The sequence below is a fragment of the Pygocentrus nattereri genome, chromosome 20 (genome assembly GCF_015220715.1).
Source record: "Pygocentrus nattereri isolate fPygNat1 chromosome 20, fPygNat1.pri, whole genome shotgun sequence".
Classification (NCBI taxonomy): domain Eukaryota; kingdom Metazoa; phylum Chordata; class Actinopteri; order Characiformes; family Serrasalmidae; genus Pygocentrus; species Pygocentrus nattereri.
Genome location: NC_051230.1, coordinates 16660819 through 16686089, shown reverse-complemented (window position 1 = coordinate 16686089; position 25271 = coordinate 16660819). Strand labels below are relative to the sequence as shown.

At 39.4% G+C, this 25271-nt stretch overlaps 1 protein-coding gene across 1 annotated transcript; it reads right to left on the bottom strand.

Moving 5' to 3' along the window:
* Nucleotides 1-240: 240 nt before the first annotated feature.
* Nucleotides 241-23385, bottom strand: tmem161b (transmembrane protein 161B). Its single transcript, XM_017724941.2, has 12 exons — nt 23166-23385; nt 15849-15952; nt 15163-15249; nt 11616-11713; nt 11354-11510; nt 8701-8852; nt 7380-7440; nt 7137-7277; nt 5904-6017; nt 4097-4271; nt 2986-3082; nt 241-2878 (listed from the first exon to the last, which is right to left on the bottom strand). Exons 1-12 carry the CDS (start codon nt 23166-23168, stop codon nt 2610-2612), a joined length of 1458 nt encoding a protein of 485 aa, XP_017580430.1. The 5' UTR covers nt 23169-23385; the 3' UTR covers nt 241-2609.
* Between the last annotated feature and the right edge of the window lie 1886 nt (nt 23386-25271).

The window sequence follows — 25271 nt, the reverse complement described above, 5'->3', positions numbered from 1 at the left end:
CATTATTTTTTGTTAGCATGTACTCAGATTCTCATGTGTTTTTTTTCAAGCAAAAACATTTATTGTCCAGATCAATGGTTCTAAATAGTCTAAAGACATTTGCAGAGCACTGTTTCAATACATGAAAACAGCATTTGTACTGATATGAAATACAAAAAGAACATTTTAACCCCTTCAGTGTATTTGGAGTCAAATGTTTGAATCAAATCGATTTAAATGAAAAATAGAACAATGACAATATTTCCCATAAGATTCATTTATTAAACACAAACTAACCAAAATATAATAAATAAAACCGAAGAATAGCAGTACTGAAAAATACACTTAAGTAAGACAAACGGGGCCATTCGGCTCAATGAATTTTTAAAAAGTGTCCCAGCTACTTCTCCACTAGAAAAAACAAAACAAAAGAAATTGTACATTTTACAAATGATTTGTCAATTCTGTCTTGAGAAATTTAAGCGAGTCAATTTGAACCCTACGATTATATACTATTTGGCATTAGGGTTAGCAAATTTAAAGACATAATTAGCAAGGATGCCCAAAAAAGGAGGTATTTAATATGATTAACAGCTTTCCTTTACTCTTGGTCACTCTTCAACTGTGTGCTAAGAATTAGAGAGGGCTATAGAAACAGAAAAAAAAAAGGCCAAAGGCCTGATAATAACTCGGCCAGTAATTCAGCATTTTCTTACTTGTAAAGAGTGAAGAGTTTACAGGGCCATAACACTTGGAAAACAGCTGAATGACTGAGGAAAAGGCTGTGCAAACTAGTTTTCAGTCAAGATTTTAAACCGCTGGGAAATCAGTGTTACCACCCCAATTCCTAGCTGGAACTACAGACAGTAGCTGACAGCCTTTTGCATGTTAAACCTTATTTAGAGGTAAAGACAAAAATGAAAAAATTAATTTGCCAGATATGCCTACCAAGTTGGCCAAGGTCATTAGCAATACATTTTGTGAGAGCAGATTAATTAATTAATTAATGAAAAGCAAATCATTCATTAAAACTACATTTGAAAGTCAGGCAGGATTGATACATTCATATTGTGCATGCTCTCCAGAAATTCCTAGTGGAGAGAAAAGGAGGATAAGACTTATCTTTAGAACTCATGAGAGTTGAAAAAACAAAATTTCAATACAAATTAAAATGGAAAAAAAAGACATTTGCAAAACAAAATGATATGCTTCTTTTCTATGTGGTGCTGCTTGAATGAGCTGTAGTGCAAAACCCATTTTTTATTTTTTTTTTTAAACAGACCGATGCTTCATTAAATTCAGTACGTTTCAGCTTCATGCACTGCTATACTGAGGTACATGAAACGCATTGAACTCTCTTTGTAAAGAAGCCATGACTCCCCCCCCACCACTACTTGTACATCGAAGAGTACATCTGAGTGTTAACACTTACAATTCACAGCAGGCCATATGGTGCGATCGCTGAGAATGGACACAAGCAGATGTTACACTCACAACAGATTAGGGGTTACAAGCATACTTGGCACCTTAATATAAAAGCTAAACGGAAATCAATCCGAATACTAGATCCGTGACAGCAAATCAATAGGGGTGACACGGGAACATGTGGAGCGCGCACACAGGCTCTGTTTGATCACGCTGGACCCTAGATTCAAAGCGAAATGTTTGACCAGCTAAACGATAAAGGAGGGGCAGAAGAAGAGCGGAGGCCAGTGCTTTTTAGATCGTTTTCCGAGATCGCTCCTTTCTTGTTCAAAATGCCCTTTTTAGATTTATGCCCACCAGCAGCAGGGGTCAGCTGCAGCCTGCAGGCATTGATGTCTTTATACTAACGCTTGTTCCTTCACACACACACGTGCACATACACACACAAACATATACAGTTAAATTAGCTCAGTCTTTTACAGTCACACATGACTCTTCATAAGGGGAGGCTTGTTAACCACTTGCCGCCACCCTCCATGCAGACCAAACAAACAAAATGGACATTTAATTAGGACACACCCCTACACTGACCACTGCCTTAGTGCTATAACCGTAGACCACAATACTCGTTTCCTTCCGTTTTAACACTTGGGGTGAAAATCCCACCTACAGCATAGCCGTGTTTGTATGTTGGAGGATGCAAATGTAAAAACTGACTTTAAAAATCATGTTTATAAAACCTGCTTGTTTTTTTGCACATCATCCATCTTCCATTCAGCTCAGCTCTAAAAATACAGTATCTCAATAAACCATTAGCAATGCACATAAAAAGTGTCCCTCAGTGTGTTTAAAACAAAAAAGGCTCATAAAAATGTATCCCTCTGCATATCCAAGGATGCTATGCCATCTGAATTTAGCAAAAGCCCCTTCAGGAGACACCCATCCATTCACATTTACCACCATTATGAACAATACGTCATCATTACTCATTATTATTATTACTATTATTGTTATTGTTTGTTATGGTTACCTTGAGCATTTAAAAAAGGACAACAAAGTCCATGGAGGAAGCCCGTAAAGAGAGGAACTCTGATATGGTCGTGAGAAAGATGGCGGATGGAGTTCCTGGGCCTTGAGCTGTGCAGTCCTATCTGCTTTAGCATTGGCCTTTGTGGTGGCCCCTGAGGCACACTGCACCTCACAGACTATGCAGCCATTAGGTACTGGTGGTAGAAGAGGCCAAAGAGGGACGTGGAGAATAAACAGGCAGCGATCCACCAAGTGAGAAAAGAGAGGAGGCCACGAAAAAGCAAAGGGGTGAAAACGGTCCTCAGTCCCCCTAAAGCCACAGACAATGGGGCTACCGTTTGTGTACCTTGTGCCTCTCCTTGCCCAAGTGTGGCAGCTTGAGAGTCTTCATTCACAATGCAAGGTGAATAAGTGTCTTCAGGGTAAATCCCCCAGGAATGTCCACCTGAAGGGAAACAGATTAAGCAAAGATCAGAAAACCTGTGATTTGTGGAAACAAGTTGAAGCGTTTTCAACATACATGCTGCAGAACAGCACACCTGATCTACTCACCTAACGTTTTTAGCAGCAAAGTCATGTGCAGCAGCATCACCAGGGGTGCCACATACTGAAGAGCTATCACACATAAGTAGTAAAAGACACGAGCGACCTGAGCAGAAAAGGGAAGAAAACATATTTGCAGTTAAAAACAGCTCATTTACACAAATCCACTTCAAAAACAAGCTACTTCAGGGCAAGAGGAGCTCATCAAACAGACTTATGGAGAACGTTCAGTGGGAGCTTAACTATGGAGAAGGGACCGAAAACTCATAAATTCCGCGGACGGCTGTAAGACCAGACGCCGCCGCAGCCATTTGTGAACCTCACTTATGGCTTGGCACATCAAACAGGCTCTTTTCCTCAGCTCAAGCTTTGGAGTGCTGGGGGTTTTGATCTCGACTGAGGCTCTGCTAAGCCCAAATAGTAGGCTCATTTTGGAGCTCTGAGGGCAACAATACCACCCCATCCTTTTTCATACCAACACATTTCTGCCATTGAAGGATGCCGCCATGCTAATGTAGCAATCTTGAGCGAATGGTGGATGTAGGCATCTGGACACATTTATACACCTGTGTCTGGTGGGGGCAGCGATTCTTTCTCATCTTACCAGTCAACATGGCACCAAAGAATGACTTAGACGCTTATTTGATGTTGGAATTGTAGCAGGAGCTACATCAGAGAAAATGTGAGGTTGGCTTTACACTGGAATAATTCACTGGAACAGTATAATTGAGACAATGGGTCTCATGATGGACCCAGTTGTAAGACAGATTTGTTTTTCTTGTAGGTACAAATGAAAGATCCACACTTATAGTATTTGTCATGCACAACTGGCGTGCCATGCCCTGAAACTAGAAACTTTGCATTTGACTTTAGGCTTGTATCCATCTTTTCTTCTATGAAGAATTTATGGCACTTTTTTTGCATGCATCTGCTGAATTTGATTTGGCACTCATCACCCTCACAGCTCACTATTACAAGAAAGTTAAAAATACAAAAATATTTTTGAATAAGGTCCAATATATACAGCACGATTCAATTAAAGAACCGACTTTCCGTTTTCAGCATAATCCAACGACAAAGATGGACAACACAGAACTAAGGGGTGTATCAATCCACTCACCATCTTCTGCAGGTCCACTGTGCTTATGCGACCTGCTTCCTTCTTCATCTGCTCTACACCCTTCTTGGCCAGGTTGAGGTAGGCCTGCAAGTGGTGCCGCATCATGGCCAGTCTTAGTATACACAGCAGCAAGATGGCCCACAGGCGAAGAGTGTCATACGTTTTCTCTGACATCCTGGGTATTGAACAAAGACTAGGTTAATGTTTATTAAGTGATAAATGTATTTATTTCCATGTTCTATGTAAATGACATGGCCCTGTAATGAGTTTCTCTCGTATTTGATTTCTTTTTACTACAAACAGCTATTTTTCGTTATGTCAGCATATTAATTGTGAAATATTTAATTCCGAAGTATCCAATTACCTGTCGAGCAGAAAGCCCAGTTATGGGTATTTTATGTTTTAGACGAAAGACAGCAGACTTCAAGGCAAAATTCTTCTGAGACACCATTTAGATCTAAATGTATACAGCAGTGCCTAAAGTCCGAGACCACTGGCGAAAATGCTTATTTTGCGTCCAATTTAATACAAAGGTTTTTCCATTATAAATTATATAAACATAACAGTGTGCATGAATTTAAGAATTTCTTTGTATTTGGGGTGTCACTCTTTAGCTTTAATGGCATCATGCACTCCTCTCCACACATTCGTATAGAAACGTCCGATAAAAGTAGATCAAATCAAATCTGAACATAAGCTTCAGTGGAAGAGGTAAAACCTTTTTGTACTAAGGCCTTAATATGGTCATTGCTACAAATTTGCTTAAATTTTAATTGTTGTATAGAAATGGTGCAGAATCTTGAATAATTAATTTTGTTTGTTATAACTTTTTTGTTAAAACTCCTTGTTTGAATTATTTAAAATTCTATAACTGGTGTTTATATCCAGGTTTATATATATATATATATATATATATATATATATATATATATATATATATATATATATATATATATATATATATATATATATATATATATATCACAGCACCAGATTTTCAATGCTCAACATTTGGATCCCATGGTATATTACTCTCTCTGTAGATCTGTAGATGTTTTCCACTGACATATGTATAACTGTCAAACCCTGTGTCAATAGAGGCACCTTTGTCCAAACCAGACTACTCCTGTCAGGTTCAGACGTCAACTCGCAAAACTTTTTCCGAGATCAGTTTGGATTCAAATTTCAAGTTTGGGTTCTCTGTCCACCGTTTTAACAGATTTTTCTTTGTATCCTATGCTAATTTCTTATTGTTTTATTTTTCTCTCTACTTTCATTACTTCAAATCTTTATTGTAGCACATTAGAATTATGCACTTGTGTTCTTCATTTAGCATAGAGGTCCACAAGGCCCACGGATAGTTTCATAAGTTTGTATAGTATTGATGAAATGAATTAAAAAAAAAAAAGGATATCCAAAATGTAAAATTTTACAGGAGGAGGATAAAGTCCCCCCCCCCCCCCACCCCCACCCCCCCCGCCCCTCAAGAGATTTTGCAGCATTTCTACTGTTCCATTCAACATGAAAGTTCCATACAATGTAAAGGGCAGCCTGTGTTTTCAGATAATGCAGAGGGGGGGTGGAAAATACATTTTTTTCTTTTTTTGGGACAGGTTATGTTCCCAGACTAAGACATTTAGAATGTTGTTCAAAGCACTACTTGATGAATAAAGCTTCATTTTGTGTAAAATAAATTGGTTTCCTACTACTTGCACCCATAAAGCGCAACAGTACACACTCACAAACACAAAAGTTCTTCACAGCTTCAAAGCTACACAAACACTGAAATGGAAATAAAGGAACTTACAAAGGCACACTTTCTTTCCCCAGTGTAGGATTCATTATGTAATCCTTGGTTATGGGCTTCACCCACAAGAGGACCATTATAAGAGGGGCCAAGAAGTTGATATGCAGCAAAGTCCTGCAAAATGTCCAAAAAAAAAAGAGAAACACATACTCAGACTCACTCTGACTTTGTCATGAATCCCGTAAAACACATGGTCTCAAGTGTGGTCCGTCAACAGCCTTGGAGCACTTCTATCATAAAAGTAGTCCCTAGCGAGAAACAGTCAGAAAGTGGCTCAAGCTCAGGCTTAAGCCAAGAAGAGTGGTAGAGACGGTGGATTTAAAAAGGACAGGGGATAGGTTGGGGGTAATCCAGGCTAGAGAAAGGGGTAACTATAAGCTGTGGAGTGAAATGGAAGCAGGTCTGGAGAGCCGGCCACACAGAAATGGATTAGCTGGGGGGAAGTGTGCAGCTCCTGACCCCTCATCGACACCCTCTCCCCTGACATACACCCTGGTGCCTCACACAGGCTGAAATGGAGACCAGGTCCATCTGTAATAATACTCATCTGCTGACTATACAAGGTAGAGGTCATGTGCTGATGCTCTGTGGAGAATTATGTGCAAATGCTAATGCGGTTACTGTGACCAGGTCGTTTTTGCTGCCAAAAGATGAGCCAGTTGGGCAAATGTATCAGTGGTCAGGAAAATGGGCTACAGAAAAGAGGCAGAAAGTTATGTATGAACTATTCTGTGCAGCAAAGCTGCACATTATGGCCAAAATATCAGTTGTGTGTTTACATATATTACATAAACCAATCACAACACATCTTGCAATAAAGTTAACAACTGGTGAGTCAATAATGTGGCATAGTTAAAAGATCCTTCTAAGATCTCAGTATTACAAAAGTTATTGCTAACAATTTGGAAGCGTTTACACTATAGCAGCAATACAGAATTATCATACTGCATGTATATATGCTGGAGTGAGTTTATTGGTGCTGATCTTTTGCAAACTTTGGTGTTCAAACAATGAAATTACTTTATTAATAGAATGTCCATTGAAATGCAGCTCTACATACCAATATGCTGAACCAATATTTACAAGATTTACTAACTGCTGACAGAATAACATACAACTGACATGTGGAAAAAAAAAAAAAAAATTGGACCATTAACTTTATTGTAGTTTTTCATTACAAACGAAGTTATTATGTTGAAGGTTATTTCTAGGACAGCTTCTGAAGGCACTTACTGTGTCACTTTGCCAGTGTTCAGGGTGAGGGCATCAAGATGCATCTGGGCCAATCTCAGACCAGGGAAGGTGAGGAACGCTCCAATCAGAGAGCAGAGCAGAGCCAGAATCAGCTTAAAGGTCAGTTTGGATATAGGGCCCCTGGAGAGAAACAGACAGAAAGCAAAGCCTGTTCACAGCAGGATCACACACACAAACACAGACCAACACCCACCCACCCACACACACACACAAAAAACTCACTGGGACTCGAGACCTTGGTTCTCCAGAAACTGCACAGCACTTTCGGAGAAATTTGCAAAACCTGCAAAAAAAAAAAAAAAAAAAAAAAAAGAATGAAAGTTAGCCTGCATTGCATGCAACGTGCATTCTGTGAAGATTCTGTTATTTTGCATCCCTAAAAACTTTCAGGCCTTTGGCATATTCCATATAATAGTGTTTCTTAATCCTGTTCTGTGACTTTCCTGCAACCAATGTACCTCACTCAACTCCTCAGTTTATTAACAAGCTCTTATTAACCCCTCTATCAAACCCTTGACGGTATTGAAAGTTTGGCAAAGGTCCCTTTAACTTGTTTAATCTGCTGCTAAAGGAGAAACAGTGCATCCAAGTTAGCCAACTGGCCAATGAAATGTATTCACATCTAGGCCTCTTACATCCATAAAATTTTACCTGACAATTAATTGCCATATAAATAGCTGTAATAATTTTGATTGTCTTTGTTCATTGTATGCAGCTATTAAGAGTACAAATCTAAACTCGATAAATTGGTTGATTAGCTATGTTGCTTCCTAGCTGTCGAAATGCAGTCGCTCCCCATCTAGGGACTACATAATGATTATGACAGGCCTAATAGTCGTTTTCTGTGTGCTCCTGTGTTTCTGTCACAAGACTTCCTTTTTTGCTGGATGCACTGTTTTTTTTTTTTCCACCCCAACAGAGTGCACAAACTCATTCAGACCTTGTTCAGAAATTATTATTTTTTGTTTAATCAGAAAAAAAAAAAACTGATTCGTTCCTATTAATGTATTTTCTTCTTCAAAAAAAGTAGTTCTGAGGCAAACTAAATAAAAACCTACAAATCACGTTCTTTACACATACATAAATCCAACAACAATATTGTTATGAAAAAAGATGAGTAGATTAAATTACAGAAATAGCCACATGTGTGTGTCTGCATTCTTGGGTTAATGAGTTAAAATGAGAATGTGCAATAACTAAATAAGATATCTGGGAACCTTGCTGTACAGCAGAGATCTTTAAATCCAGACCTTGAATCCAGATTCTGATCCTGATAATCACTGGTAGTTAAGTGAACTGTTGATGTAACTCATTGGCCACTCAGTGTCATATCTACCAGAAATGACAAAATCCAGGACTGTATTTGGCATCCAGACTGGAAGGTCTCTGCTGTATAGGTATAGTCTTCTATGTTTTTGTCAGTTCAACCACTTGGAGCGATTCAAAAGTAAAAGTAGAAAACGCAAGAAGACAAACTCCAATCCAAACCCATCTACTTAAGATGGCACCAAAGGCAAAATATGTCTGGACTTGTTTCAAGTACCTGTTTCAAGTCCAAACTCCAGGTAGTTCTCAGTGACAATAAGGATGGCCATGGCTTTGACAAAGAAGAAGAAGGCAAACGTGATGCAAAGAGAGCGCTCCCCACCTTCCTCCAGCTTAAAGTAATGAGCAGTGAGGGAGAAAAGGATCTTTCTAAGGGGAAATGCATTAAGGAATGGTTGTACATAAAGATGATGTCTTAAGAAAATTATATATATATAAAAAAGAACTTCAAGAACACTGCTTTGGGCACTGAGGCTCCAATTTTCCTTCCCTGGGGAAAACAGAAGGATTTCTAACTTTGATTAGTGCTCACGCTTATCACACCTGGTAAACATTATTACTATTATTTAGGGGCCCATCTGGGCAACTGGATCTTTTCTTACTGTGCAAATCCAAATCTGAGATAACCTACTGCTGAGAAAGTGCTAAGCAATACAAGGCAATACCTGTTGAATCCTACAAATCCAAAGCGCCACTTGAGGCTCAAAAACTTTTTGATCCTACATTAATATGGGCTCAAAGGGATCTGTGGACCCCTGAGAAGAACAGTACCCTTTGATTGAGTTCAACAGCTACGCTTTCAGGATATGCATCTAGTTGACTACTTTCCATTATTCTAGTCATCTCTCGAGACTAAATCGGCTCCATCTGACAATGGCCACCAAATGGTTTAGCTTTTAGACTCTCTATTAGGGACAGAGCAATAGAGAACCAGTTACAAAAAACAAGCCTTATCAAATCAAAATACCACAATGACATTTTCCGAGCTGAGAAACCTGTGATGTAAATTAATTAATTCATTTTTAAAAAGAAAGACGAGATAAAGCCTATTATCAGTGGGAGGATGCCCAGATGTGCCTTCTCATAAGGCCAGTGTGTCTGAATCTACTACAGCTGATTACACTGGTCCAGGGTCAATCATGCGGTTGCATAGTGCAAAATCACGGAGGGCCGCAAAAGGAAATGTCTTGGTGACCATCACTTTGACAAGGTCATTTCTCCATCACATTCTCTCTGGAGCTAGCCTGGAAAAAATGGTTCCTTCCTGACCACGTCCATCCATTTGCACTCACACAGGCCTATCATCATCCTCATCATCTTCATCATCCCGCCAGCCAGCCTCCCTCTTTCCCCATTCCCTCAGTCCTTTTTCCCAGGCAAATCAGTCTGGTGGGCCATGAAAATTGGGTGTCCAATCTTCAGTAGCAGGCAGTGAGTGGGTGAGGGGCAATGCATATAGCCAGGGAGAGATTGATCCTCGTGGACTGTGCTGGGGTTAATGTGTGTGATTTAGTGGCCAGTGAGGAAGAAAAGTAGCAGGTAAGAGGCAACAGGTGCTGACTTGGGTGCCTTACATCACACAGTGGTCAAGGCCTGCCTTTCACCAACTGCTTTTTGACTGAAAAAAAAATGAAACGTCTCACCAAAGAGGTTGTTTTTAAACACGTACATATCAAGGGCTTCACATATTAAAAGTGTTCTTAGAGAGATATGTTAGGTGAGGTCTGCTTTCAAGCACACTGGATCTGAAACGAAACAACTATAGGTTACTGAAGCAGAACGTCAGATTTATTTAAGGGCATTTCCGTCTCAGCAAGTCTTACACAGTCTCACAGTCTCATGGGTCCAAAAGCAACTGAACAAATGATCATAGTCTTAAATCATAAATCATAATGATTATGCTTAGTCTGAGGCTTCAAATCCTTTGCAGCTATGAACTCACCAGAGAGATTACCAAGTGTTGAGTATCTTCTCTGGTGATGATGCGTGTTCAGTGAAATTCAAGTCAGGTGATTGAAACACTGTTGGAACTCACAAGCCTGTATGATCTCCAATGAACCACAGGGTTTATACTTGCCAGTTCAGAGGACTTGTCTTTAGAAAAAGCTTATAAAATTATGCTCAGATAAGAGGTATTTATCATGCAAAAAACTGATCACATGGGCTTACAATGGTATAAATTTGCTAATCATTTTGGGCATTTGTGTTCTTTGATCAGGCAGTGACCGAAGGTAATCTATCAGAAAATTAAAAAATGCTTGTACAAATTCCTAGCAGTTATATTAATAGAACAGTTCATGTCCTGATTGGCATCTGACTGGCCAAGCCATGTTATAAAATGCTTAAAATACTTAAAATAAAATAAAATACTTAATAAGGAAGAAGTCACAACAGCCAGTGAATTACTGTGGTATTACCACAGCTAAGGGGTTTTAAGCACAACATCCTATTCTATGATAAAATCCAGCCTCATCCGGCTTCTTTCTTCAGTATATACACAGAATCTATTGCAGAGGAATTGCCCATTAACTTCAGAAAGTGTCTTGTCTAATCCAATGTGCTGATCTACTGAATTCAAAACAACTGTTGTCTAAATACTTACAGACTACACTGTATATCGCTGACAGTTAACACCCAAAAACCCCAAAATGCTATAACAGGGTAGACAGTCTTGTTTTACGCTGTACTGAACGAGTTGGCCCCTGTGAAGTATATAGCCCAGACTGCCGAGGTAAAAATTGTCAAAATGTTTATGACAGCTCTTCAGAGAACCACTCATATGACGAGCAACTAGAACATCCAGATTTAACACTTCCATAACACTGAGCATCAACCTTAAAGCGTTTGACATTAGTTTTTATAAAGGATACATGACAAAGGCCAGCACCAGCAGACTCCAGATGACACTGATGTTCATCTCTCCACTAGGCTCAGCCATGCAGAAATATAACTCAGTGATGAGGTACACTGCTGTTGCTGCAACAGTAAAGTCCACCAGCCACTGAAACTCTGGGAAGTAGTGCAGAGCTAGAAGAAAAGAAGAAGTGATGAAATCTTCAGTGCAGAGAGCACTTCAGAATACATAAGAACACCAGGCTTCTAATGACCTCAAGTAGACAGAAGTGAATATACCTAATGTGTCCACTTCTGCAATACATTTGGTTTCCAGCTGTAGGTCGATGTCCTTGGGAATGGTCAGTGGCTTGTTGTCTATGTGCCCATTATATTTCCTAAAAGCCCAAATAAAAAACTAAAGAAATTAATTCTGAATTTCATACAGCAGTTTTCACACATCCTGGATTGCAGCTATTAGTTCTGTCTGACGTAATTTCATGCAACTCTCCTATTATCTGAATGCAAAGCAGTTATAATCAACAAAGCAAGCTTATTTCAAAACAGAGAAATATGACAACACATTTCTGAAACTCCCTCCATGAATGGAGATACCTACAAGGCAAACAGGCTCCCAGGTTTGTAATGTGGGCCATATCAATAAGTTACAGCTTGACAAAATCCAATTACTGATACAGAGCTCTATATAGCTTCCCTCTTTTTCATGAAACAGATTCTGGTGTGCTCACATGATGATACCCCCACCACTTATTGGAGACTGAACGCCAACCAGCAATGTGAAGTAGAAGTAGTTCTTCTTTAATGCAACCAAGTTACTAGCGATTTGCTGGGCTGACAGCAAAGGAAATATAACTTTATTCCAGCGACTGGACTTGCATTCAAGTTGCACTGCCTTAGATCCAAAAACTGTTGGCAATTCAATGCTGAAAGGTATGTATAAAGACAGACAGACAGACAGACAGACAGACAGACAGACAGACAGACAAGGACTGGAGAAGTGAAACATAAGAAAATATCAAATGTTCCTCCCTCAAAGCTGGAAAGGCATTACTTGCTGATTGGTATGCTCTTAGGCTCAAAAGATAATAAGACTGATATGCTGAACCTGGCTGGTCCTGGACTTCAGAATCAGCATTTGCACTTTTTTTTTTTTTAAACAAACAGAGGATTACAGCTTTTCTTGTTTAAAAAAATGGCCAAAGTCCATACAATGCTCAAACCAAACATATTTCCCCCAGTGCTAAGGGCGTTTGCATGAGAAGTGGCTAGATATGACAATGAATGTTGAATCTACTGGGAACAGCTGGGTACTGGAAGGGGAAGGGGTGGGTGCGCAGGCCTTAAAGATCAACAGGGGCCAGCGTTTGAGCCTTCCACTGCATGGCTCTGGGCCAGCTGTCCCAAGGAGTCTTCTAGGCTTCAACATAGCGCAAGCACAATGGCACTGTAGGAATCACAGGCTCCTTTCGTTTGATCTCAGGGTACCTGCTTGAGAAAATGGCCCAGGAGCTCTCCAAAGACTAGAGAAGGGCTTTTGCATGATAACAGAAGGTGGACATAACAAGGCTGAAGATGGAAAAAAAAGGCAGGTGGACACTGTCTCATCTGCTTTTTAAGGGATTATTAGCATAACATACTTGACCTTCAGCATACATCTTCACACAGACAGTGGAAAGTCATCTATGAATTAGCCTAGGCAGAACGAGCAGACAGCAGTGAGGAATTCAAACCAATATAGGAGAAATGGCACTCTCTCTTAGTGCCAGCTCAGTGTATGTTACGGCCACACAGTACGGACAACATACTACATTGCAATTATGCTGCTACATCTGGCTACATATAAGGTTGCTAATCACAAATACCTTAATGCATTCAAACCCCCACAGAACATTTGTGATTGGTCAGAATGCTCACAGAACAACACTCAGTGACTGATTGATTCGTAGCTCATTTCCATAACAATACACAGTGAGGGGTCAGAAGGATTTAGAAATTTCAGTTTTTGTATACTTCCAGAGTATATATTAGACATACACACAGTTTTTTTTTTTACTTTTAAAATACGAACAAATTGATACATTAGCAGGAAAAAAAGTACTTGGTTGTAAAACCAGTGCTGGAAACTACAGCTTTGTGACATCTACAATGAGATTTAATAAGCTTTTGACAACACAGGTCAAATTTCAGTCCCTTCTTTTTGGCAAGCCATTTTCAATTCCCGAAGATCACAGAGATCCTTCTGATGGGCCTACACCTCCAAAATCTTCCATAAATTTTCAAGTCAAGGATGCTGTCTACTCTGTATCATCTTCCTCATCATCTTTTCTAGAAAACAGTCTTGAATTATTTTGTGTGTATGTTTGAAGTGTCTTCTCAGAGTCATCGTCTCATTCATCTTCTCCTAAAACAGTTTTTTGGCCACTGAAAGAAACTCTCACCTCCGTACTTCACTGCAGATATGGTGCGCCTGGGATTACAGAATCAAGCCTTCTTTCTCCAAACATGATAAGTTGCATTATTGCCAGTTTTGCTTTTGAAATTTTAGATGTGCATCACTGTGCTTAGATTTTGCAAAGAGAATGGAAATGGCTGTGGTGAACACGTATTTTCAGAAGAGGGAAGAACACAGGATGACATACAAGAGTGGAGGGAGGTGCACACAGGTGGATTATATCCTTAGCAGGAGATGCCACCTAAAGGAGATTGGAGATTGTAAAGTGGTACCAGGGGAAAGTGTAGCAAGGCAGCATAGTCTGTAGAATGAGATTAGAAACAAAGAACAGGAAGAGAGTGAAGACAGAGCCAAAGATTAGATGGTGGAAGCTGAAGGAGGAGGATGGTTGCAGGCAGTTCAGGGAAAAATTGCAGCAGGCCCTTGGGGGCAGTGAGGAGCTGGGAAACTACAGCTAAGGTGGTGAGAGAAACTGGCAAGAATGTGTTGGGTGTTTCGTCTGGTCAGAGGAAAGAAGACAAGGAAAGTTGGTGGTGGAATGAGGAAGTCCAGGAGAGTATTCAGAAGAAGAAGGCAGCTAAGAAGAAGTGGGATAACCAGAGAGATGAAGGAAGTAGGCAGGAGTACTGTGAGGCTAGCAGTATAGCGAAAAGAATGGTGGCAAAGGCAAAGGCTCAGGCCTATGATGAGCTGTATGAGAGGCTGGACAGGAAAGAAGGAGTAAAGGACTTGCATCGTTTGGCTAAACAGAGAGATAGAGCTGGAAAAGATGTACAGCAGGTTAGGCTGATAAAGGATAGAGAGGGAAATGTACTAGTGAGTGAACAGGTCTTTAAGGTCTTTGAGAACTTAAGGAAGCTTCTTTACCATTCGCCATGATTGCTACTTGCTGTGTGACATTTTTATAACCACTGACAATGCGTTCTTAACTGATCTCTCACTTTTGTGGGACAAAATCAGAATCAGAATCAAAATCCTTTATTGATCCCAGAGGGACATTGCAGACCTTGTAACTTTACAGGAGAAGGAAAAAACCTACTCTACTTTTAGTGTAAGTTAATATAACCAGACATTTTTCCAATTCATTTTTAGCCATTTCTTTTTGGTCCCATTCATTATAAAATTTACATACAAAGTAAAGGGCAATGATACTTTTAAATTAGGTCAAAAACTGAAAAACAACAAAAACAGAGAAACAAGGTTTTGTTCTGACAAGAGATCTAATGTGTGTGTGTGTGTGTGTACACACATACACACTTAGCTATATATATATATATATATATATATATATATATATATATATATATATATATATAAATAACTTTTTCATCACTCTACATTTCAACTGAACACTGAACACTAGTGTGTCCTTACCTGTCCTTCTTATTCTTCCCTCCTTTCTGGTGCTTCCCCGCTAAGCTCCTCAACTCATCTTCCGTTGGATGCTGGTACCAGCGCAGACTGAGACATGCAAAGCAGTATAAGAAGAGTAAGGAAAGAGTAACAATGTGAAATGAGCTACTCTTATTTGTAGCATTAGAAGACAAACATTTAGCACAACCTCCTCAACTTTGTTTGGAAACCATCTTGTCCCAAGCCCTGAGAGGGCTGTGCTGGTTTCAGTTGTTTTTTATGTTTATTTATTCATTAATGAAAACTTAATTATGGAACTCTCCAGGGCAAAACATCCAAGTCCTGTGCTTGAGCCAGGGAAAAAAAAAAAAGTTTCACAGCCAAAAACAAGTACTGATGAATTATTGAGCCCGTTCTGAGGAGCTGTTTACTCTAAACACATATGGCGCTAATTAGGGGGAAGCGGGCGTGGCTCATGGTGGTCCTCTCGGGTTATCCCACTTTTTGATGCTGCCTTTTGGTTTCCTGATGAGCCATAATGATGCATCTTTGGTAGGCCCTTAAAACTAACAATAAAAGCAAAGGACTTGCACAAAGTAGATTATGCTGATTCCTAAAGAACCTGCCTTTGAAACAAAGTGCTGAGATGCAATGTTAGTTACAGCAATGGAAGGGTCACGATGGGATGTAAAGCGTTTCCTCATTACCTGCCACTGCAAAGGAGCCATCTTGCAAAGGAGTAGTGAGGTATAATTTTCTGAATCACGCAGGCCATTACCATGGTAACCACCAGCTGCACGCTGATCACACCCTGAGGGGAAAAAGGCACATGAGGAAAAAAAAAAAAAAAAAAAAAAACTAAACAAAAAAAGGCTAATAACATTTTCAACAAAAAAGACTTGCTAAATATATTTACATTTACATTTAAACAGAGTTTACAAATCCAGCCATGTAAACTGATGGCAACACTGCAATACAAATGAATTCACTATTCTTAAAAATGCTTGAGGATGATAAACATTCATTTTTAGTTTTTTTTGGATGATCTTCACACAGACATCAGATATCAGACAAGATCATTAGCCTTTTGTGCAAACTGAAAATTCTTCTTGCATTTCAGACAGCCTGCTGAGCCAAGAGCAAAGACAACAATTTCAGTTTCAAAAACAGACTGCATATTGCAAATATTCAGTCAAGTACCAAAAACCATAACTGCCATTTCAACCCAGCATCAGACTACTCTAGCTAGTGTGGGAGGACTACTGCCATTGCTGGGCAATCTTACCATGCACACCAGTGAGACACAGTCGGTGTCCTGCACTTGATGGAGAGACAGGAACCTGCATTCAAATTACCTCTGATCTCTGCAAATTGCTATGTGCTTGGCTAGCCACTTCAGAAATCACAGGGATTCTATGACAACATGGCTGGCAAGCCACTCTGGTCTGGTAGAAGAGGAAATCATCAATGAAGGCACAGGTGTTCAAGTCTATGAGAATGACCTACACAAGTCTAATGTCCAAATGTAGAACGAGGAACTGATCTGCCTCTTATAGGGTCTGCAAAAAAAAAAAAAAAAAAACCCAAAAAAAACAAATATAGCTGATAGCTGATTATGAATTAATCAGCTTAAATATGCCCTAAATAAAGGCAAACAGCTGAATCAATACAGTTAAAATAAAATAGTAATGCTCTGGCAAACCAAAGTAATGTTTACTTAACTAAACTACCATGACGAAAAGAATGGCATTTTATTTAGGCTTGCACAACATTGAGCTACAGTAACTAATAAACAACAGCTAAAAATAAGTGATGAAATAAAAAACACATTAACATGAGAAGCATCATTTAACCAGTATAACATTTTAATATGCTAGATCACTTCACAATTTATATGTGAATAGATGTTCAGGACAAGCACAATTCATTTCTTTTCACAAACTATGATCACAAACAGGTGTATTTTAAGCTAATTAACCAATTGTATGTAGTAAGCTAACTAGTTCATGTTACACTGTGACAGGACACAGTGAAACATACACTAGTTAAGGGTCTGGCTGCCAACATGTCTTAGCCTGACATGCACCACCAGTCTGTTAATGACGTCAATGCAATGCTTCATCAATTTGATCAGCAAATCGTGAACAATGTACTACTGGGATACATGAGCTACACTGAAGAGACTTTAGCTTTGTCCCACTAATAATAATGGAATTAATTGCGGCAGAAAGTGCATGTGCACGTGACGTCACTGTGGCTGAGAGTGCATTCAGCTGAGAGTGCATGTCCGCAGCTTGACTGTATTGGGATAAACTACCAAATGTTTAATAGTTTTGAATTAGCATCTAGAACTACATCAAATTAACAGTAGCTGATACAGCTCACAGTATTCCTGTGACTGACATTAGTAATGAAGTCGATGAAGTTGATTTTCAGAAGTTAATGGTTTGAGGTAACGTCAATGGCATGCACTACATATTTGTACATTTGTGGGCCACAAACACTGTCTTCCATCCAGTGTATCCCCCTACAATAACTATAACATGCTAGAATTTTATGGATAACTTCAAGAAAGCCATACACACGAGAAGAGCATCATTCTGACACACGTCCTGCTTGCTGTGTACCACCTAGGAGTCCATTACGAGAACAGTCACAGTGGCTTTAAGAAGCACAGATTCGACATCATGTTATCATGATTCAAATCAATTTCTCATGAAGCAAGAGAAAACATGGATCAAAAATATCTGTACCAACAAATACAGTTAACACACCACAACCAAATATGTATTTTAGTCCTTCTTGTTATCTATTGCTTAAAAATTGCACACTCCTACTTGTTCCTGTCCCAATATAAGTAGCTGTTCCAATAACCTGGCTTCTGACTACAAAAAAAAAAAAAAAAAAAAAAAAAAAAAAAAAAAAAAAAAACACATCTTAACTCCAATATCACGCCATAGTTCCACCAAGGCTGAATTATTATCCACTACAGAATACAGGTCACCCAGGGAAAGGAAATTAGGTCATAAGCGGAAAGGAATGTGTCTGTAGGAAAGGGACTATTTAACAGAGCCTCTTTCGTGCATCCTTATTGGCTGCTTCTGTTACTTTTCTTTGCCCTATATCTACAGAATGCTGATAAAGCACAACATACAGTACACTTTTAGTGAAGGCTAACAACTATGCCATACAGAAAGGGACAGGTCTAGGTTGTTTTCCTTTGCGACTGCTGCAGATGGGGATTTAGTAACCAGGGTATGTTCACAAAGCAGGGTCTTGGCTCGAAAAGGCAGCTGGATTGTCAAGCGCACGTATTCAAGTGTCCAAGAGATGACAGTGGTACCATCTTGGAAGCATTTTTTTTAACCCACCAAAACCGTTAGACGAGTGCTCTATCAATCTGGAAATATAACATACAAATTTCTACAGTATGTGTGGCACAGAAAATATGGGTCTCTCGCCTACACATACACTCACTTGGAGGTAAGTGGGAGGGGTGGGCCTGACCTATTACTATAAGGGACTCTAAGAGACACATAAGGGGCTAGTTCCAGAGGGGAAAATTGAAGCAGCATGGGTACACTATCTGCCCTCAGTAGCACTGACCCAAAATACACAGGGGCCAAATGAGGTCTGAGGGGGGGCCAGTGCAGATAAGCAGCAGGTCCAAGAGCTCAATCGCCAGGTCCTTCCTCACAAATTAGGCCTGGGCCAGAGGAGATCACGGTGTCAGCAACTTGTAAAAATACAGATGTGAGCAGAAGAGGTTGGGATACTTGACATGTTTTCATTGAAGAGTGTCCTTAAGATGTGCTGTTCTGTATTTCTTTCAGATGGCAACTATTATTACATAACATTTTTTGTAAATAGGAAAACATGGCAGGAGCTAGAGATGTGCACGAGAACCCAAATGCTTGGTTCACCATTCAAGATGTGAGGATTCGCACACTTAAATCACTATCGAGGTATTTGTGCATTTCGTCAAAGTTAGACGGAGAAAATATTCAGATCAATAATTCAGTAAAATGGCAATTTTATATTTAAACATATTTTGCTACTGCGAAACACAAGCACAAGGGAGAGGCAGAGATAGCACGATTTTCTTGCAAAATAGGCTAGACTGAATAGACACAGAAACAATCCAGAAACAGTTAAAATATATTTCTCTTATAAAATAACATGTTGATACATCACCCACTTAAGAGGAACCAAAAAAACAACAAAAAAAAAAATACACCTGGAGAAAACGACAAGTCTCCATCAGCATCCAACGTTGTGCTGTAGTTTTAGCTTATTAGCACTGAGGTCACATCTGTAATGCTACTCACCTCACATGAAAACCTACTGACTTCCTATTTTTGAACAATAAAACAAGCTCTGAAATGTATTCTTTTGCATGATGTCCAATTTTTGTGCAACACCAGTGCTCCCAAAAAGGTAAGCCACAGTTCTACATTTATTTCAGCTGACATCTGTTTTTTTTTCCCCTCTCTCTGCAATTAACCCAGATGTTAACAAGGAGCTTCAATATAAAGGAAATGGCCTATAGCACATTTTTGACCAATTATTATTAGCCTTTCTTTTAAAACCCAAAGCTTACATGTTTCACATGAAACACTCTAGCACATTTCCAGGACTTTGTTAGCCCATTCTATTAGTATCATCTGATTTTTTACAGACCAAACTGGCTTTTTTTTTTATTCTTAAGTGAAAATATCAGTTTCTTATTTAAATTCCATGTCATATAAAGTAAGAGACGACTAACTATTTTCCATAATGTTCCATACAGAATTATGGACATTTTGGCCAGATTCAAATATACGACAAGTGAACTTATTGGCTCACATTATTTACATCTGAAAACTGCAACACCGCTCAGGCAAAATAAAGAGCACAAACTGGCAGAACAAAAATAAGAAAGTTCCAATCTTGGCTGATTGTAACTTTGCAAGTGATTCATTTTTATGGCTGGTTCTGCTTCTTTCACAACAAAAAGGCTTATGGAGATTTTTTCTTTTAGGCTAACTTTATTAGCCAAACAAACTGGTAATAAATCATCAGTTGGTAGGCTAAATGAATACATTGATATGAAACATACAGACTTGTGGGTAGGCTGTACTTATGCACAGAATTCTGAGTGCAGACAGCATTTATATGTAATGTGCAAGCACTTGGCTAGTCACCTTTAATCACACTATTACAGAGTTTGGACAAAATGAAAATAATCTGGATAAACTGCATATCAGGAGTGAGAAGCAAGTCAATCCGATTGTGGCCATTTCCAACCACGCAAACAACCAACCCCACTGCCTAATTTTATTGAAAATCTGAAGACAGAAATAAATGACTCTTGGTGGGCCTAGAATCACAGATCAGTAAGCTAAATTTGGGCTCTTGAAGACCACGATATCCACTTATACTTGCCATGTACCACTCTGATTACAGGGAACTAAGGTACAGGTACATTAGTGAGTAGGCTTGCACAATAAGAAAATAAATTGTTATTACTTTGATTACTATTTTCAGTAGTCAGACCACAGCCTGAGGAATACCAGCATACCTGCAATTTGACAGCATGAGTCAACACCTAGAGTATGACTCATCAGAACTCTCATTTAAGTAATGTGAAATTGGTCAGCACGGTCAGGCTTTCTGCACCTCATTTGCCGGTTATGAGTTTATATTATAAATACACATACACCCATCTGCCTTGTGCCGACACTGCATTAAGTGCATACGTCAAACTGTGACAATGATTAACATGATTATCGGTGAAGGCTTTCTAATAGGATCACATTTAATATTCTTAAAAATACGCATAAAAACTAAAACCATGGTTGATGCTTTTCATGAGCTTACTAGCAAGTCCTTCTCAAAGCAGGTCTGGTATTTGAGGACGCTGGCTTGATAGACACAGTGTTTACTGCAACACACTGCATCCCCCATATATAAACCTTCTGAGTGCAAAAACAAACAGCTAGCTGCTCATTAGACTACGGCCATGTCACAAGAAGTATGATGTATGGCTTAAAAAGGCTACTTTTAAGCTTAGTTCGATCTAACTCTGGATTTTCTGCCTCACGTGGTGGATCATTTTTTATAAGGATACAGTACCTCAGCAACTTTTACTAACATAACAGCCGCAGTACAACAAAAAGTAACAATAAAATATGATGTTATGACTCAACACCGTACAATATGACGGATCAACATGATCCAATGTAACAGAACATAAGTTGTATTGTCACTCTTTTAATATTTAAGGATACTTAAGTCTGTGCAAACATCAATAGACCATCAAAGATGTGATGTCATTTGTCTATGCCCATTTCCAAAAATCAACATCCTCCTCTGTGGTAGACACAAACAGATAGTTCCAAACCAGAGACTTTATAAGGTAGGAGACCAGTCACTGTATGGAAAACAAATGGGAAAGGTAGCAACACACAACATGGAGTGTGTTTACAGAGGAAGTCCTGCACTTCAGCAGGAACAGCCAATGAGCCTGCTGGCTATGGCACAAGTGGGAAAAGCTGTGTTTTCTGCCATATAAAATTATTTCCATCTATACCCTGAAATCACATGCAGACACGCAAAACACTCCTGACATGGCTGAAATGAAATTTAGCTGCAAAGAGAGCTAACCAGTAGGCTAATGTGACTTCATATAAAGGGTATTGTCTATCAAAACAACTAGGCATTATGTTTTAGAGAGCAACAGTCATCTCAATGTGTTTTTATGACGTCTGTACAACTTCAGTCTGAATGGATACAATGATTACATAGCAAGTAACCTGACTCGCAATCACATTGCACTTAACTCACATGGGGATCATGAGAATCATTTAATGCACAGTAATCATATAATATGCTTACATTATTAAAGATACAATATTAGTGTCAGATTCTAGCACAAACTGTTAGAATAGATCAAGAAAGTAAGACTTTCTTGGACTGCACACAATTGCAGACAACACAGCCACGCTTGTTATCTTAAAGCACAGTGCAAATATACTGTCTCCAAGCTGGAGGGCATCTTGAGGTCAAAAGCAGCCACTGGAAGTGTACTGTACACCTGATCAACCAATGTCATGCACAGGTGTGACAGCTAAGAATGAACACTACTTCCACAGGATGAAATAATTCCATGCAAATAGCAAGCAGAGATGGATCACCACACAGGCCCAAAACAACACCTGAAGTACTGAACCACGTTCATCTAGGTTTAAACAAATGGGTCAGTTAAAAAAATTCTCACAATTTTCTCCTCCTTGAGAAACACAGTCGATCAGCCAAGACAGGTTAACAGTATAGCTTTTATTAAAGACCGTATGTTTAGTAAAAACTCTTTTATCTTGTATACATTGTCAATTTTGCACTGGAGGTACAACGATAATATACCCAAGCTAGCAGAAGTCTGACATATTATTTGTAGCTACATTAGCGTGTGCAAAACCAATGAATGAATCAGACTTCAGACACTAAACGCGTCTTGGCTGGCTGACTGCATCTGGGGTAAGGACACAAGTCGGAGATTCATTTTTCAGTGACCCCATTCATTTAAGCAAAGAGCAGCCGTGAGGAGAAAGAGAAGGCTCATCAGAGCCATTAGCTAACGCTAGCCTGCCTGCACAGTGGATGAGAACATGTTTGACAGCACTGTCCTCGTGTTTTTTAGACCGTCTTCATAAACGGTGACTAACATGTACCGTACATGTGCAGGACACAGTAATGAACGTGATTAAGGTGGAGGGACGTCGGTTGTGAGAATAATAGCTACTAAGCAGCAACGGTTAGCATGAAACTGAAGTTGGCTAACTAAGCTAGGTTACCTAGTCGCCAGTTTCTTCCTCGAATTTTCCCGTTCCACCTTAAATGGTGCAGCAGTGACATCCTGATGGTAACTGCTGAGGTGCCAGAATGCCACTGCTGCACCACTTAAGGTGAAACTGGAACATTCTGCTCAAAAACCGGCCAACAGGTAAACCAACTCCAGCCGCGCAGCGTTAGCCTGCTGTACTCACCATGTTGCTGCTGCGGCGGCGGCTCAGCACCGACGGTCACTCTGAACTCCCCGGGTCGGAAAGGCGACTGACAGCGCGGAGCACATAGGCCTGCTTTACGCTGCTGTTATTTGAGAGTAACGGGTCAAGAGGCCAGTTTAAACCCACACGAACTGCCAACTTCACATTACTGAGTCCACCCTGATCCCCCCACTCACTGTTTTCAACTGCAGTAGAGGTCACGCTGGGATTCCTCGTACGGAGCACACAGCGAGAACGCCTGCGGTGTGTTGTAAAACTATAGAGTTGATTTATCTTCAAAAGGATCAGTTGACCGTATATTTATACCAGAAACAACTGCATAGCATTAAATATGCAGAAGGAAAGATATGTACTTGTTTATACTGTAGTTCGATTTGGCGACACACAGGCAAATGTTCAGGCTCTCATTCGTCCGCCAAAGGACCCATGTTCGGAGGCAGGATCATGAGCCCATGTGAAGTTTTCCTGCCGGTGTTTAAGTCGGGGGCGTTTGTCTGAATGCCGCCGCTTTTAGGGTCTGATTTTGTGGCTTTGTCAGGACATATTCGTAATGGAATATGTAAGCATTCTCGCTGGAGCCGTCACCGTTTCTAAACAGCCAGTTCGTTGCTTGCGCGATCCTACGACTGGGCTGACATTTGAAGGGCAACTCCACCACTTTTTCCAAATTTCTGAATTCTGCATTTTTTGAGCTGATTGTGAACAGTGAAGTGAACAGATTGATGCAGAGTTTGTAGTGAAATGGTTTATCGTGTAGAAGCTTACAGACTGGTTTCTTTACAGTGGTGGTGATAATATCAAGAGGTCGCGATGTCAACCAGACAAATAGCTATTTTATTTACTTTTCAAAACCTACATGTGCCCTCTGAGTTTTTATATGCATTGTTAATAAAGGTAAAATAGTGGAAAATCTGTAAAAAAAATGTTTTCTCTGGGAACCGTTTTGCCTTACAACACCCTGCATGTACAACTGCACCATGAATGGATTAAAAAAAGTGGCTTAAATGAGATTTTAATCCAAACTTTATCACAGAATTATCATAAATCAATATCTCAGACATCAGGGAGCATAGATCTAACCATCTCATGTAATAACTTAAGAGGGAGCTTTCAGAGGCATTAAGCTCTTTGGACGTCTGGTTCCTATCACCACCACTATGAACAGTTCTGACTCTGTAAGTATCTCTACAATAAGGCATTATACATCAAACCACTTGAATGACTGTTTACATTTTAACTGTTTAATTATGTAGAAGTTGGACCTCCAATTTAACTCTTGTAGCCTGTAACTTGTAAATGAAACATCATTTATAATTTTTCAGGGAAAAATGCATTTAATCACTGAAAGATGTGTTAACTCATCCAGGAACTAGGCATGTCAGAATGATGACAATCATTTAATCACAGTTATTTGAGGCAATCTCAACGATTTAAGCTGGCAGTAGTAATTTTTCACAGTCATAGTAAGTCATAGTTTGTTAAGTTGAGGTCAATACATGTAAATAAAAGAAAGTGATGAATGCGTTCATTGAGACTTTCATCAGTGAACTTATGAAAACAAAAAAGTGCAGCGTGAGTAATGTTTATATTTGTTGGCTGTGTTTGTAGCGTGTATTCTAACAATGAGTGATGTTGCTTGAAGTTTCACTTAAAAAAATGTAGCTTTGATTAACTTTACACATGATTCTGTGTAACTGATTCATTTGTGTCTGTCATTTTATGTCAGTACAGACAGTGTTAGCTAAAAAGCTCCACATCAATTTGATAGTTGCATAGAATGAAAAAGAAAAGACAAATCTTTAATTCCAGTGATTTACATGACAATTCGTCGTCAGCTAAGTTTACACGATTGGAACCTCCCTCAAGAACCTCATTTTATACAAGATTTGTTTGCTGACAATGGCTAATCACTTAATAGATAACACTTGAAAGTAATAGGGTTTAGGTATGTTTTTAAACCATATAATTTTTTGGTCTCGCTTTATTTGAGTAGTCCACTATAATCCTTTATAGATCATCTACAGATGTTCAAAGTGTTAACCACCCTTCTGTTGAAACTCTTGTGATTCTAAAGAGTAGTGGGGT

Coding starts and splice junctions, on each gene's coding strand:
- tmem161b (XM_017724941.2), bottom strand. Junction 7,441..8,700: donor GGAGTTTGGACTTGAAACAG/GTACTTGAAACA, acceptor TTTTTTTTGCAG/GTTTTGCAAATTTCTCCGAA. Junction 7,278..7,379: donor AACCAAGGTCTCGAGTCCCA/GTGAGTTTTTTG, acceptor GTTTCTCTCCAG/GGGCCCTATATCCAAACTGA.